Source organism: Triturus cristatus, chromosome 5_2, assembly GCF_964204655.1.
Source record: "Triturus cristatus chromosome 5_2, aTriCri1.1, whole genome shotgun sequence".
NCBI lineage: Eukaryota > Metazoa > Chordata > Amphibia > Caudata > Salamandridae > Triturus > Triturus cristatus.
This window is the reverse complement of record NC_140588.1, coordinates 65328191-65343012: the sequence shown is the minus strand read 5'-3', so window position 1 is coordinate 65343012 and position 14822 is coordinate 65328191. Positions and strand designations below refer to the sequence as shown.

At 49.5% G+C, this 14822-nt stretch overlaps 1 protein-coding gene across 1 annotated transcript in view; it reads right to left on the bottom strand.

Moving 5' to 3' along the window:
* NFX1 (nuclear transcription factor, X-box binding 1) overlaps positions 1–14822 on the bottom strand; it is a 660521-nt gene that overhangs the window by 68018 nt on the left and 577681 nt on the right. Inside the window, exon 22 of the mRNA XM_085606860.1 lies at positions 4026–4171. Within this exon, the coding sequence (XP_085462986.1) occupies positions 4026–4171 (146 nt within the window). The remainder of the gene's footprint in view (positions 1–4025; positions 4172–14822) is intronic.

Genomic DNA, 14822 nt, shown 5'->3' with positions numbered 1-14822 from the left:
GCAAACTCTGCTTTTCCACACAGGGAGCTGCATGCCAGCAGCTCCCTGTGTGGAATAGCAATGCCGGCTCCCGCAGGAGGTGGGTAGCCGGCAGGGACTGTGGGGGCATTGGGGCTCCCCCCATGGTCCCCAACGGATTGGCCAGGCCCCGGGGAATGGGTGCCCCGGGGTCAGAAGTGGCCCGGGAGGGGGGCCACGCGGCCCCCTTCCCCTGTGAATAAAATCAAATTTAAAAAAACACGGCAGGCCGGCCCCGGGGGATGGGGTCCCCGGGGGCAATAGAGGCCTCAGGAGGGGGGCCACGCAGTCCCCCTCCTTAAAAAATAAAATATATATCTGTGGCCATGCCCTGGGGGATGGGGTCCCCGGGGCTGAAACTAGCCACGGGAGGGGGGCCCACGCGGCCCCCTTGCCATTTAGATTATTTCTTTAAAAAAACAGGGGTCAGGCCCTGGGGATGGGGTCCCAGGCCCCAAAAAATGTAATAAGAAGGGGAGCCACACAGCCACCCTTAAAAAAAAAAAAAAAAAAATGACCGGCATCGTACCGGAGGCCCGCCTCCTCGCAGCAAACACTCTGCAAACGCGCCCTGCCGCTCGTTTTAAGTTGGGGAATTAATTCCCCTTCAATACTGTGGGTCCCTGGGGGCCAACTAGCCCACCAGGTACCTCCAGTAAGCACCACAGGGCTGCGTTGCAGAGAGGTGCTCCGAGGCCCCTTTTTACACCTCTCTGCAATGCAGTTCTGTGGTGCTTAGTGGAGGTAGCTGGTGGGCTAGTTGGACCCCACGGACCCTCAGGACTCAAGGGGATTTAATCCCCCAATTTAGAACGCACCAGGGGACGTGTTTGCATAGTGGTGCAGGGAGGGGGCGTGGCCTGATTTGACAAGTGTGCAAACGTGCCCTGTGGCACGTTTTAAGTTGGGGGATTAAGTCCCATTCAATCCTAAGGGTCCCTGGGGGCCAACTAGCCCACCAGGTACCTCCAGTAAGCGCCAGGGAGCTGCGTTGCAGAGTGGTGGTCCAAGGCCACGCCCCCCTTTTGCACCACTCTGCAACGCAGCTCTGTGGCGCTTACTGGAGGTAGCTGGTGGGTTAGTTGGTCCTCAGGGACCCTCAGGATTCAAGGGGACTTAATCCCCCAACTTAAAATGCGCCACAGAGCGCGTTTGCACACTTGTTACATCAGGCCCTGCCCCCTCCCTGTACCACAGTGCAAACGCGCCCTGTGGCGAGTTTTAAGTTGGGGGATTAATTCCCCTTCAATCCTGAGGGTCCCTGAGGGCCAACTAGTCCACCAGGTACCTCCTGTAAACGCCACAGGGCTGTGTTGCAGAGAGGTGCTCCGAGGCCACGCCCCTTTTTACACCACTCTGCAAATGTGGCTTCTGGTGCACTGCTGGTGGGGCGATGAGGTCCTCTTGTGTCCTGAGGACCTCAAGACACAAGTGGACTTCATCCTCTGCACAGCAGTGTGCCAGATCCGCGTTTGCAGCGTGGTGTAAAAAGGGGCGTGGCCTCAGAACACCTCTCTGCAACGTAGCTCTGTGGCGCATACTGGATGTACCTGGTGGGCTACTTGGCCACCAGGGACCTTCAGGATTCAAGGGGACTTAATAGGGATGTTATAGTTAGAAATTAGCATTTAAAAAACCTTAGATATTCACTGAAAAAACCATAGGTTTCAGGGACGTTATAGTTAGCTGGACATTTCACTCTCACAAAACCATAGAAATTCCACTGGTATAGTTAGTTCAGCTAATTATAACTCGCGCACCCGCAAAGCACTGCTCATGACGTCACATATTTCATCATTCATGGCATGGTCAGTGACATCACTGATGACATCTCAAATGACATCACTGATGACATCACTGATGACATCATCCAAGTGAACATTTGATGCACCTCCTCACACTCTAATATAACCTTTGCTACACCCACTGTAAAATACAGACTACCATTTTCTAAATCATCGACACACCAATACCAGTTACTACATAAGCACTCACTGATTCCCAGGTCTGCACACACATCCTCTCATTCACCCATAGAATCACTCATACATGCAGTCACTCATCAATACAACACTATCATATGCACTCATACACCTATACAGACGCTCACACACCACCACTCATCCATGCAGTTACTCCAACACCTAGTCAGTCATGCAAAGAATCAATCACACTCCCAATTACTCACCTATACAATTATACACACACCACCTCACTTATTCTTACATATACAAACGCATACTTACTCTCTTATATAATCAGTAATACAAGTACACACTCATCCATACAGCCAGTCTCACAATCACTGACTCTCATATATATTCATTTATATACTTCAACTCTCACACACTGCCTTTTACATATGTAGTTACTTGGACATGTACCAATGAGACATACATTCACTCACCAACACAGCCATACACACACTCCCCCACCCATACAGCGGTTTCCACATGCACTCTTGAACCCATACACCCAGTGAATCAACCACTCACACATCTATGCAGTCACACACCTCCCACCCACCCACACACACATTTAGACTCCCAAAACAATGCTCAGACAACCAATCAATAACCCATATAGACACTCATGTAGCTACTGACCAACCCATGCAGCAGCTTACACAACAACAGACAGACTGATACAGACATTCACACAGTTTAGTCACTAACCCATTCATTCAGTAAGACACATTTAATCACCCCTTATACAGTCAGTCACGCACCTCCATCCAGACACTTATACACCCACTCATTCTTCAATACACCTTGGAATATATATAAAACATACTTAAAGTTTACAGGAACACACAGTCACTGGATGATGTCATCAGTGATGTCATTTGAGATGTCATCAGTGATGTCACTGACCATGTCATGAATAATGCAATATGTGATGTCATGAGCAGTGCATTGCGGGTGAGCGAGTTATAGTTAGCTGAACTAACTAGAACGGTGGAATTTCTATGGTTTTGTAAGAGTGAAATGTCCAGCTAACTATAACGTCCCAGAAACCTATGTTTTTTTCTGTGAAAAAATATATATATATAAAAAACAAAACACAAGAAAAGTAAAAAGTTCTGACCTTTTATTTGCTGAACTGTTTAGTAGTATTTGGGCTACTTTCTGTGTTGCTCCCAGCTATGCTATAGCAAAAACACTGCAATGAACCAACCTCTTGGGCTTCAGTATGGAAGCGGGTTGTAGGGCCCCTTGATGAACTGATTGTTAGCAGAGTTGAGCTCTACCATCAAAGAACAGTGTATGTAAAAGGAGTCATATGAAGTTTGTGCTTTATGGGGAGAACTTAAAAGGTATAAATAGCAAAATATTGCACAGTAGATACGTTCGACAAAGAGCTGATATTTTCAGTAGAGCTTTAAAAAAGCTTGTCTTTACTTTGTGAACAGAAAAGCAGTAAATCTAGCAATCTGTTACCAAGACACCAAAGTAAAATTTAATGAACTTGTAAAGGTGATTAGTAAACAGCCTTAGCTTGCCGTCTTAGCAGGACACTTTTCTGAGAAAGAAAGAAAAAAACATAATCCAGCAATTCAACTAACACTACAGCAGTAAAAAAAAAAAATGAAAAAATCAAAGATCACATGCTGACTCTAAATTTCAAGCGACACATTATGTTGTTTCTACAGTTTAACAAGATGAATATTTAAGCACCATCACTAATGGGAACAAAAATGGTACCCTGCAGCAATCCACAAAATGAAAAATGCAGGAAAGTCTGTGGTTGAATGGGATGACCTGAATTTCACTCATTTCTTCTACTTCTTACATGTACTTCCTTGACGTATTGGTAACAGGAAGTCTCCTAGACAGGTAAAGCGGTCTATAGCGAAATCTCAAAAGAAACAACATAGGAAAAAGGATGCATTGTAATATTTTTTCAATCAGCAATGAAAACAGACCTGACACATGCAAACATCATTAAATAAAATTACATTTAAACTATGGCTGTACATTTTTGGGAACAGAAAGCGTAAGACATACTTCACTGCAGTGATGACAACGTTGCGCTTTGGTTCATTGTCGTAGCTTACGCTTTCTACGCCGTACACCTCTGCTAAATCATGGATAACTTTGCGGTGATCTCTGTTCATGGGTGGAAAGCAGTGACTCTTTTTGGTCTGTTTGCCCTGAATGAATAAAACAGATGATCAAAATCACAGTATGAAGAACAAACATTATTTCCTCCCAAAATTTCTTTGAAATAAAAAAAAAGCTGCTTTTCTAATAGAAATGTAGGCTTTTGTGTTTAACGAAAATCCAGTAGTACACTCCTAGTACTGACCGACTTATGTTCTCTCTCTCAATAGAGACAACAAGTAACAGGCGAGAAGGTTTATTTTCTGCTCATATACAACTGAAAATTTTATATCAATGTGGGGGGGTCTCGTGTGTAGATTTCAAGAAACATCAAGAAAGGACCAGTTATTGAAGTCTACCTTTTTTTCTGGTGTTTATTGTTAATCTTTTTAAACATTTTTCGAAATTGTCAAAAAAGGAGAAAAAATGAAATCTCGCTAAATAATTGTTAAATTATAACATTTTCATTTAATAAAAAATATAAATCTTGTTGGACTTTAATACTGTTTCTCTGTGCTTGTATTTGGTTATTTACTTAGATATATTATCAAACTGATCAAAATTCTTAAATCAAAAATTCTGGGACATGATCCTCCCCAAGAATGATATATTTAAGGATACAAATTATAAGGAAGTTATACTGCATACCACAAGTAGGTTAGCAGACATATCCAGCCAATCAATACAACAGAAAAACAAGAGCTTTTCTAAGTCACAATGCGATTAGAATGAAAAATGAACATTTCTGTCATACCAGTTCTCAGTCAGGGGTACATTCATTATACCCATGAACACTGAATAGTCCTGTGCATTACACTGAAACTCTGAGGCGGACCCAAATTCCTGCAAAAATAGTTATAAATATGTTCCCCTCTTCAATTTGCAAATGCTTCGCTCCCGGCTTCAATTTTTGCACCCTGAAGGCATAATAGTATCATATATCTTAGGCAAGGGATTCCAATCTTTCACTCCTTATTTACTTCTTTAGAGAATATATTTTTTACTAAGGTAATGGCAACCCCTTTCTCAGCTTGTTAACTGTTAGATAGATATTTTATTTTACAGAATTTTATATAGCATGAACTTGACCCAAATCGGGTATCAGAGCGTTTCACATAGCACCAGTTGTATCATATGAGGACACGTTCATTTTCTTTCTTTTTTTTCTTTTGTTAGGCACGGGGAGATTAAGTGATTTGCGCAGAATCACAGGATGTTCAGCGTCATTGCCGAGACTCAAACCCAGTTCCCCAGATAGGAGGTCGACTGCCCTAGCGGTTAGGCCAACTCCTTTCCCCAATATAGCATAAATTGATCTAACTGTGAAAAGATGTGGGAGAAGAGAAATTAGGCCCCATGGAGGTGCTCCGACTGCCCAATTACGAGTAGGGCAATCGGATCGCAGCACATATGCTGCCAGAGGACAGCCGCTCCCTGGCAGTGGCGCTGCGGTGTAGAGGCAGAAATATGCTTGGAAACACCGCAGCAGTCCAGTCAAGCATATTGTGAGTTTCCTCTACGCCATGGTTTTAATGGCGGTTCCTCCTCTATGAAAACTGTGGCGGAGAGGAAACAAAAGTGGCCCTGCAGGGACCCCTTGTGCCTCTGGGCCCTGGGTGAATGCATGGGGGCACCACATGTGCTCCCCTGTGTGCATGCACAGCGCACCAGTTACTACTTGTGTAACGATATATCTGTAAGAGACATTAGTTAGTGATAGATTCCTTACCGTAGAATATCCCCAGGCGTCAGACTGGATCCGGAAAGTTTCACTTAGCAGTACCCCTGCGCGTCAGTAGCTGGCGTCGTGCGGCTCCGCGTCCGTCACTGGCGTCGTAAGCGCCAAGATCACGCCACGGAGAGTCCTTAGGCGCCACCCATGCACGCGGACGTCAGTTCTGTACACAACGTTCCGCGCCAGGAACGCAGAGCCATGCAAGATACTGACCATTGGTGCAGAAAACTAGGGCCCTAAGAGGGATGACCTTAACCCTAGTAACCAGTTCGCAGAACTGGGAGGATGGGTGGGGCGGTAAGGAATCTATCACTAATTAATGTCTCTTACAGATATATCGTTACACAAAGTGCATCTGAAAGAGACACGTTAGTGATAGATTCCTTACCTTAGAATAGATACCCCAGCAATACCAACCGCCGGCGGCGGGTCTGCGAACAAGATTACACCAGAAAGTCACGGAGCACGGAAAGGCCAAAGAAGCCGTCCCTCCGGACTTGACTGTCAAGGCAGTAGTGCTTGGTAAACGTGTGCAGCGATGCCCACGTAGCTGCCTGACAAATGTCCTGCAAGGGGACGCCACGTCCCAAGGCAGTAATGACTGCAGTCGCCCTGGTAGAAAAGGCACGCAGCCCCACAGGAGGCTCCTTCTTAGACAAGGAGTAACAGGCTTTGATGCACAGAATGACCCACCGAGAGATGGTCCATTTGTTCACAGCTCGACCTTTTTTGGCGCCCATGTAGCCAACAAAGAGCTGGTCATCCACCTGGAACTGCTGTGTACGCTTTAGATAGAATGCGAGCGCACGTTTCGGGTCCAGACGGTGGAGCCTCTCTTCCTCCCTCGAAGGATGCGGAGGCGGAAAGAAGGTAGGCAAAGTGATGGTCTGCCCGATGTGGAAGGGCGTGACCACCTTTGGCAAGAAAGAAGGACGAGTCCTTAACACCACCTTGTCCGGATGAACAGAAAGGAGGTTTGAAAGAAAGAGCCTGGAGCTCACTCACTCTTCTGGCAGAGGTGAAAACCGTCTTAAGAGTAAGAAGACGCAAAGGACAGGTATGAAGGGACTCGAAAGGAGCGCACATCAGATAGGTCAAAACGAGATTCAAGTCCCATTGAGGCATGATGAACGGCACGGGAGGAAACATGTGCGTAATGCCATTTAGGAAACGGTTAACAACCGGGGACTTAATAAGAGAAGGCTGATCTGGAAGCCGTAAAAAGGACGGAGATAGCCGAAAGACAACCTTTGATAGTGCCCAGAGCAGAGCTCTGCTGGGCCAAAGAGAGAAGGAACAGAAGGACTTCAGAAAGAGGGGCAGATAGGGGATCCACAGCCTTTGCTGTGCACCATGCCACAAACTTGTTCCACCTGCAGGTGTATACCGTTTTCGTGGAGGGACGCCTGACTGCCAGAATGACATCACAGACTTCGGGAGGAAGATCGAAAGCTGTCAACTGTTGCCGCTCAATCTCCATGCATGGAGTTGGATGCTGGACAGGTTAGGGTGGAGGACCGTCCCCTGCTGCTGCGACAGAAGATCCTCCCGAAGAGGCAGTCGGATCGGGGGATCGATCGCCATGCTGAGTAGCTCAGGATACCAGTATCTTCGTGCCCAATTCGGAGCCACAAGGATGACTTGAGCCCGGTTGCGCCTAAGCTTCTTCAGCACTCTGGGCAGAAGTGGTATAGGCGGAAAGGCGTACAACAGACCGCAACTCCACTCGCGACGAAAAGCATCGCCGAGTGAGTGCCGCCTTGGAAATTCCAACGCGCAGAACTGATGACATTGCGCATTCTCTTCGGTGGCGAATAGATCTAACCAAGGCTCTCCCCACTGCTTAAAGAGACCTTGCACCACGTCCGAGTTCAGATGCCATTCGTGATCCATCAAGCACCGGCGGCTGAGTTTGTCTGCCCTGGCGTTCAGAGAACCTGCCAGGTGTTGAACCACCAAGGTGATGCCTTGATGTTCCAACCATGTCCAGAGGCGCAGAGCCTCCTGACATAGGGTCCAGGACCCCACCCCGCCCTGTTTGTTGCAATACCACATGGCGGTGGTGTTTTCCGTGAACACCTGCACCACACTTCCCCGGACAGAGGGAAGGAATGCCTTCAGTGCAAGTCGGATCTCCTGAAGCTCCAAGAGGTTGATATGGAGCCGGGACTCTGCCGGAGACCAGAGACCTCTGATCTCCGCCTCTCCTAAGAGGCCTCCCCATCCCAGGAGGGACGCATCCGTCACTACTGTGTGCTCCGGTTGGGGAAGGGAGAGGGATCTGCCATTGACCCAATCGCGATTCGTGAGCCACCACTGCAAGTGTCGTGCAGTGCCCTTTGAGATCTGGACAAGATCGGACAGGTTGCCCTCATGCTGCTCCCACTGGAACTTCAGGTCCCACTGCAGAGCCCGCATATGCCATCTGGCATGTTGCACCAGCAGGATGCAGGAGGCCATCAGGCCCAGGAGCTAGAGGGTCATCCTGACTGAAACCCGGGACAGAGGCTGAAAGATCGGAATCATAGACTGAATATCCCGGACTCGCTGCTCGGGAGGATAAACCCGAGACAGCATCGAATCCAGAACCGCTCCGATGAAGGGGAGCCTCTGAGAGGGACTCAGGTGCGACTTCGGCATGTTGATGGCGAACCCCAGCAAATGCAGGAGGTCGGCCGTGGTCTGAAGGTGGGTGACGACTGTCTGGGGGGAGCCTGCCTTCTACAACCAGTTGTCGAGGTAGGGGAAGACTGACACCCCCAACCTGCGCAGATAAGCTGCAACCACCGCCATCACTTTCGTGAGTACCCGAGGGGCGCTGGTAAGGCCGAAGGGGAGCACGGCAATCTGAAAATGCTCCTGGCCTACCGTGAACCGCAGGTAAAGCCGGTGGGCCGGCAGGACGGGAATGTGAAAATATGCGTTCTGCAAGTCCAACGCTACCATCCAGTCTCCAGGGTCGAGGGCAGCTAAGACCTGAGCCAGAGTCAACATCTTGAACTTCTCCTTCCGGAGGAAGCGATTGACGTCCAGGAGGTCCAAGATAGGACGCAGTAGTGGGAATAACAACCACTCCCTACCTCCGGTCCAGGAACGCACTCGATGGCCCCCTTGGCCAAGAGGGCCGTGACTTCCTGTCAGAGAAGAGCCAAGTGATCCCCCAACATGCACTGGCACCGAGGTGGCATTGCAGGAGGGAAGGACTGAAAGGGAAGGGAGTAACCGTGGCAGATTGGGGGGGGGTGGGGGGGGGAGGCGTACCCTGGGTCAGAGGAGACATCGAGGTCGTCTGCCTTCTCCAAGTCGTCCACCCAATCCTGCTCAGAGTCACATTGCCGGGCAAGAGAGTCTTCGGAGCCTTCCCAGTCTTCGTCTGCCTCTGGCGTAGAGGGAGCTGGTCGCGGCGGCAAAGCCAGAGCCGGAGAAGGGACGAACGGCGTTGGGAACGGTGCCAAGAACGGCGCCGCCTCCCAATGCGGATCCCAGGCCGGAACAAAATGGTCCTGGAACCGGGGCAAGGGAGGAATAAACGGCACCCATTGTGGCGCCGAGGGTGGAGCTGAGGGCGGCGCCGGAGCCGGCAACGCTGCACCTCGTGGCACCGGGGCCGGAGCCACTGGCGCAGGAGCCTAAGTGCCGGGGCTGGCGCCGGTGACGGAGCCGCCGGGCCAACAGGATCTGGACACGGGACTGCGGGGCCCGAAGGCGCGCCGGCGGGAGCCGAGGCCTAAAAAGGTGGTCCATGGTAGCAAGGAATTCTTGCACCTGTTCGGGAGTCGCCGACGGACCCGGGTATGGCGGGTAGGCCGCGGGACTCCCAGGCTCCAGGGGAGCCCCTGTCCCCCGCGTCTGCCTCCGGGGAGCGACGGGGGGACATCGGAGAGCGAACGCGCTTCTTCGACTTCTTTTTATGGCGTCGCTTACCGGAATCCGAAGGTGAAGACTTGGAGCCTGAGGAGCGACGGCTCCGGTCCCGCGAGCGGCCCCTGGACCCGGAGTGGCGGCGTGACGAATGCCGGACCTCCAGCAACTTCCTACGCCGCTCCCGCAAGGCCTTGGGGGCCATGGCTCGACAATCCCGGGAGTCATGGGCAGTCTCCAGGCAGTAGAGGTAAACATCGTGGGGGTCCGCCACCGACATATTCCGGCAACAGGCCCCACAGGACTTAAAGCCGGGCATCCCTACGTGCACCAGGATAAAAGAAAGGAGACAACAAGTCTCAAAATAGTAGTCAAAAAGTGACTAAGGTACGTGCTCAATCCGGATCTGCGCTTGCTGGCGCGGAAACAGAAAGAACTGACGTCAGCGCCCATGGGTGGCACCTAAGTACTCTCCGTGGCGTCATCTCGGCGCTTACGACGCCAGTGACGGACGCGGAGCCGCACAACGCCACCTACTGATGAGCAGGGGTACTGCTAAGCGAAACTTTCCGGATCCAGTCTGACACCTGGGGATATTTTAAGGTAAGGAATCTATCACTAACGTGTCTCTTTCAGATAGTTTTATTACGGCATGGGCTTTACAGTCCATGCCATGCAGTAACTGTTTTTGGCGTTCCCATTGCGGTGCTCATTTTCTGAGGCACCGACGCAGGAACGCCAAAAACAGCCCGCCAGACACGAGGAAACTCAATCTGGTGGGCAGCTCGACCACGGGTTTTGGGGGGTGCGGTGTGGGCTGCAGGAATTGCAGGCCGCTCCTGCACCGACAAACTCATAATTGGGTCTTTAGTTGTTAATTGATCTTCATTAATATTCAAAATACTAAACAGTCCTGTTTGTGTGCGGTATCTCTGAACACTTTCATAAAAGAAAAAAAAATCTCCAACCTAGCAAAACAAAACAAATTGCCTTTTTACAGGACACATTTTTGGTTATTTTTGGTCTTTTAAAAATGAAATCGGCAAAATACTCATTATAGAACTTAAAATGGGTTAAAAATGATCTAGCAGTTTTACCACTCAGCCCATTTTGTACCCATGAACTACATAAGTTTAGAATGCAACTGAGCCTAAAACCCACCATACCACTGTATCTTTCCTTAGACAAACAAAGGAAGAAAGTTTTTTTACTTATTTACCCATAGCTTTCTACTGATAAAACAAAGCAATGGTGTGCTAATCATATGAAAATAACGTAAAAAAGAAGCTAAAAACTGTCTTTTCAGAATTGTAAATTATTCAGAATTTCTTTTAAGTAAGCATGACTGTCTAACTCAGAAGTTTCTATTGTTTTTTGGAAATGTGACAACTTTGGCTTGGAACAACACAAGACAAAAAGCTCTCTGACAGCCAAGGAGCAATTATAACTGATATAAGAAAAATAAATAATTTCACATCATTGCACAGACAAGCTTGATGCAACTTAGAAAGAGATTGAGACAGGTCTTCAAGATAAGACTTGGGGTCATTTTATTGATACATAGACAGTTAAAAAATGTTGTAAAAAGGCAGCAAAGCAACTCATAAGGACTAGGTATTAGAATACATAGCAACTTTGTGATAGAAAAGCATGTTTAGTGGACAAAAACAAGGCCCTCATTAAAATAAAAAAAAAAGTGTGAACACATAGGGCCTGATAACGATGTCGGTGACACCATTTAGGTAGAGGAACGGCCTGACCATAGGTCGGTGGTTCCGCACTTACGATCCGACCGCACGTAGTGCGGTCACAAACTCCCATTTATCAATAGGAGCTTGTGCGGCAGGCGGAAACCATAGAGAAATGGGAGTTTGTGAACATCCCAGGCCCATGTGGCAGGCACCTCACGGTGCGTGCCACACGGTGCAGGGATGTTCAGGGGGGGCACCAAAGTTGCCCCCTTTGGCCCAGATGCAGTGGGGAAGGGGGGCGTGCTAGGGGCCCCAAATATCGTTTTTGAGAGTCTTTCTATGTAGGAAATGCTGACATGGAAAGGCTGTCGGAAAACAAACATCAAAATCCCGACAGCATAAACGCCGTCCTTAAGGGATTATGAGGAGCTTCCGACCGACCGATGGGCTCCTTGAGCCCGCCAGTAAGCGTTGGTCGGTCCCTCCGACTGCAGCCTTCGACCACAGGCATCCTAATGCATTGGTTGGACTACAGCAGTAGATGCGGTTCAGACCGCAACCAACAAGTGGTCAGTTGTGGTCTGAACTGCATCATAACTAAGGCCATAATCCTTCGAGAAAAATGTAAACCCATGTGAATATTTTCCTGAAAGCATGCCTGAAGCTGACATGCAACTATGTGTGTGGAAACATATTTGCAAACACACAAACACAGCCACCACAGATAGAGATATGCGCATATAGCAGTGTATGAAAACAATGCAGAACTTTTTCAAAATATAATTTAAAAAGCATACCTGCGCCTAAATTAGACAAGACATTCATTGAGTGCTATGAAAAGCCACTGATAAAACATTAGTAGCCCTGAACCGGGAAACTAGAATGAAAGACCTAATAAGAAATAATGGAAATGCAAACATAATTTAATGGTTCTTAACATAAGCTATCCGTCTCATGTTTGTAACACGTGAATACTCAAATATTTCAATAATAGAGGATCACATTTTAGCAAGGTCTTTATCAGGACCTAAAGTATTTACCGTCTTCTCTCATTTCAAATGAGCATACGGCCTATTCTTATTTGGCTGTGTGCGGTGTTGAACAAGTTGCTTACCTTCGGCAACTATGTATCTGGCAGAGACATTCTAGTTGTAGATTCCTTACCTTTCGAATTTCCCTCAGGCGTCAGTCTGGAGCCGGAGATTTTTCAACAGCAGCACCCCTACGCATCGGTAGGTAGTGTGGGTCAGCTCTGCTTCTGCTGTCGGCGTCATATGTGCCAGAATTTTGTCGCGGGCCTATATAGAGGCTGCCCATGCGCATTAGTTCTTAACACAACTTTCCACGACAGAAGGTAGAGCCATGAAACACACTGACCACTGGTGCATCAAAACTAGGGCCCTTCAGGGGAGTCCCTATTTCTAGAAATCAGTTGGCAAAGCGCGACTGATGGGTGAGGCGGTAAGGAATCTACAACTAGAATATGTTTCTACCAGATACATTGTTACTGAAGGTAAGTGACTTGTTTATTTGAGAGAGACTTCTAGTTGTAGACTCCTTACCTTTAGAATGAATACCCCAGCAATGCCAACCCCATAAGAGGGTCTGCAAACCAAGATTAAACGCGGAAGTCCTAGAGGACCAAATGGGCAGAGTACCCATCCCTCCGGACTTGGTGCCCAGGCAGTAGGGTCTAGTATAAGTGTGCAGGGATGCCCACGTCGCTGCCTGACAGATATCAAGGACTGGGACTCCACGTGCTAATGCAGTGGTTGCCGCTGTTGCTCTAGTGGAGTGAGCATGCAACCGCACAGGAGGTTCCTTCTTCGCCAATGCATAGCATATTTTAATGCAGAGGACAACCCATCTAGAGATGGTTTGTTTTTGCACAGCCCGACCATATTTGGCACCCACATTGCCAATAAAGTTTATCCACCCGGAAGTCCATGGTACAGTCAAGATAGAAAGACAATGCACTGGTGGCTAGCAGCCGAAGCAAATGGCGGCTAGTTAGAGGAGATCTGCATCCCCGCAGTCTATCCGGCATCATCCTGACCCCAAAACAACAGCATAATCGGAGAAAAGACGCTCTCCAGCCCCAAGAGCAACGTGGGCAGACAACTGTCTGCATTGGACCCGTTAAGAGTTGACAATCCGGGGCAAATATGTGGCGGACGGCAGGTGAAGACAATGGCGGCATGTAACCCCAGGGCAATATACCTGCGATGCCAGCGCAGTTCGCCACTATCTGACCGGCGAGGACTCCCCTGAACAGCGGGGCAGCTGACTTAACTGCCAGAGGTGGAAGTCGGAGCCTGCAGGGAGGAAAGGGCAGCGTGCGGGCGAAGCGGTGCAGGACTCGCCGGGTGAGGCCACTACTAGAGGCCCGGCTTGAGGGCCTGGAAGGCCTGAAACAAAGGAAGCCGCCTCGAGCCCAGGCGCAGCCGCAGAAGAAAACAGCGCTTTGATGGCAGAAGAGGAGGTAGGACACAGCCAGCGTTGCGGCTGATAAGTGAGGCCGGGACAGTTGTCGCCTGTGGTGGGAGCAGCCGCATACCCCCAAGTGCCCCTGGGCGGCTGCTGGCGGCTTCGTAGGCCGCAATAAACTGTGGTCAGAGATCTGGGTCCTGGCGGGTGGTGCAGTGTGAATTGAGCTGCCTGGTGCTCTCGGCAAAGCCCCGTGGACCGCGGGCTGCGGAGGGGGTACGGTGAGTTCAAGGCCTAATAGCGGCTTGTGGTCTGGGCTCCCCCCCCCACTGTTCCTGCCTGTGGCACGATCACGCACAGCATGCCCTTCAGCAGATCAGGGCTGACTTACGCTAGGGCGGTGGCTGACATTCACCCCTGTGGTTCTTGGGGGAGGCGGGGGTAACCACCGCAGGATAGCTAAGGACTGAAATAGCGAATGGGCAGGGGGCCACTGTCCCTTTGATATCAAGGATCGCGCTAAAGGTGCCAGTGTTGCGAACTGACACCTCCCTGATGCCCTGGGGGAGACCGATGCAGCTGTAGCGGTCATGAAAGACCTGCAGGCCTTACTGCTGCGGGGTGCCTAAGACCAGAGAGATCCACGCCCAGGCAACCCCGTTGGGAGGGTCACTTACTGATAGAGCCCAGACGGCATCCACACATACCTGACACCTACCCACTGGAGCCTTATACTACAGCGATAACAGGGTCCCCGTAGGATAGTCCCAGATACAATTGACAGTGGGCCTGCGAAAGTACTGTCCTTGTTGCCTAGGTGATCGGAGGTATCTGACCGGCACCTCCTACCTACTATTTCCTCATAGGTAACAGAGCCCGACATGGCGACGGGAAGGGGACCAAAAGTGAGTGTACAGTGCAAACTCGCAAAGATCGCATGGAATAAGGCCGGGGAAGACCGGGAGACGCAGCGAATGGAGGAGCAGG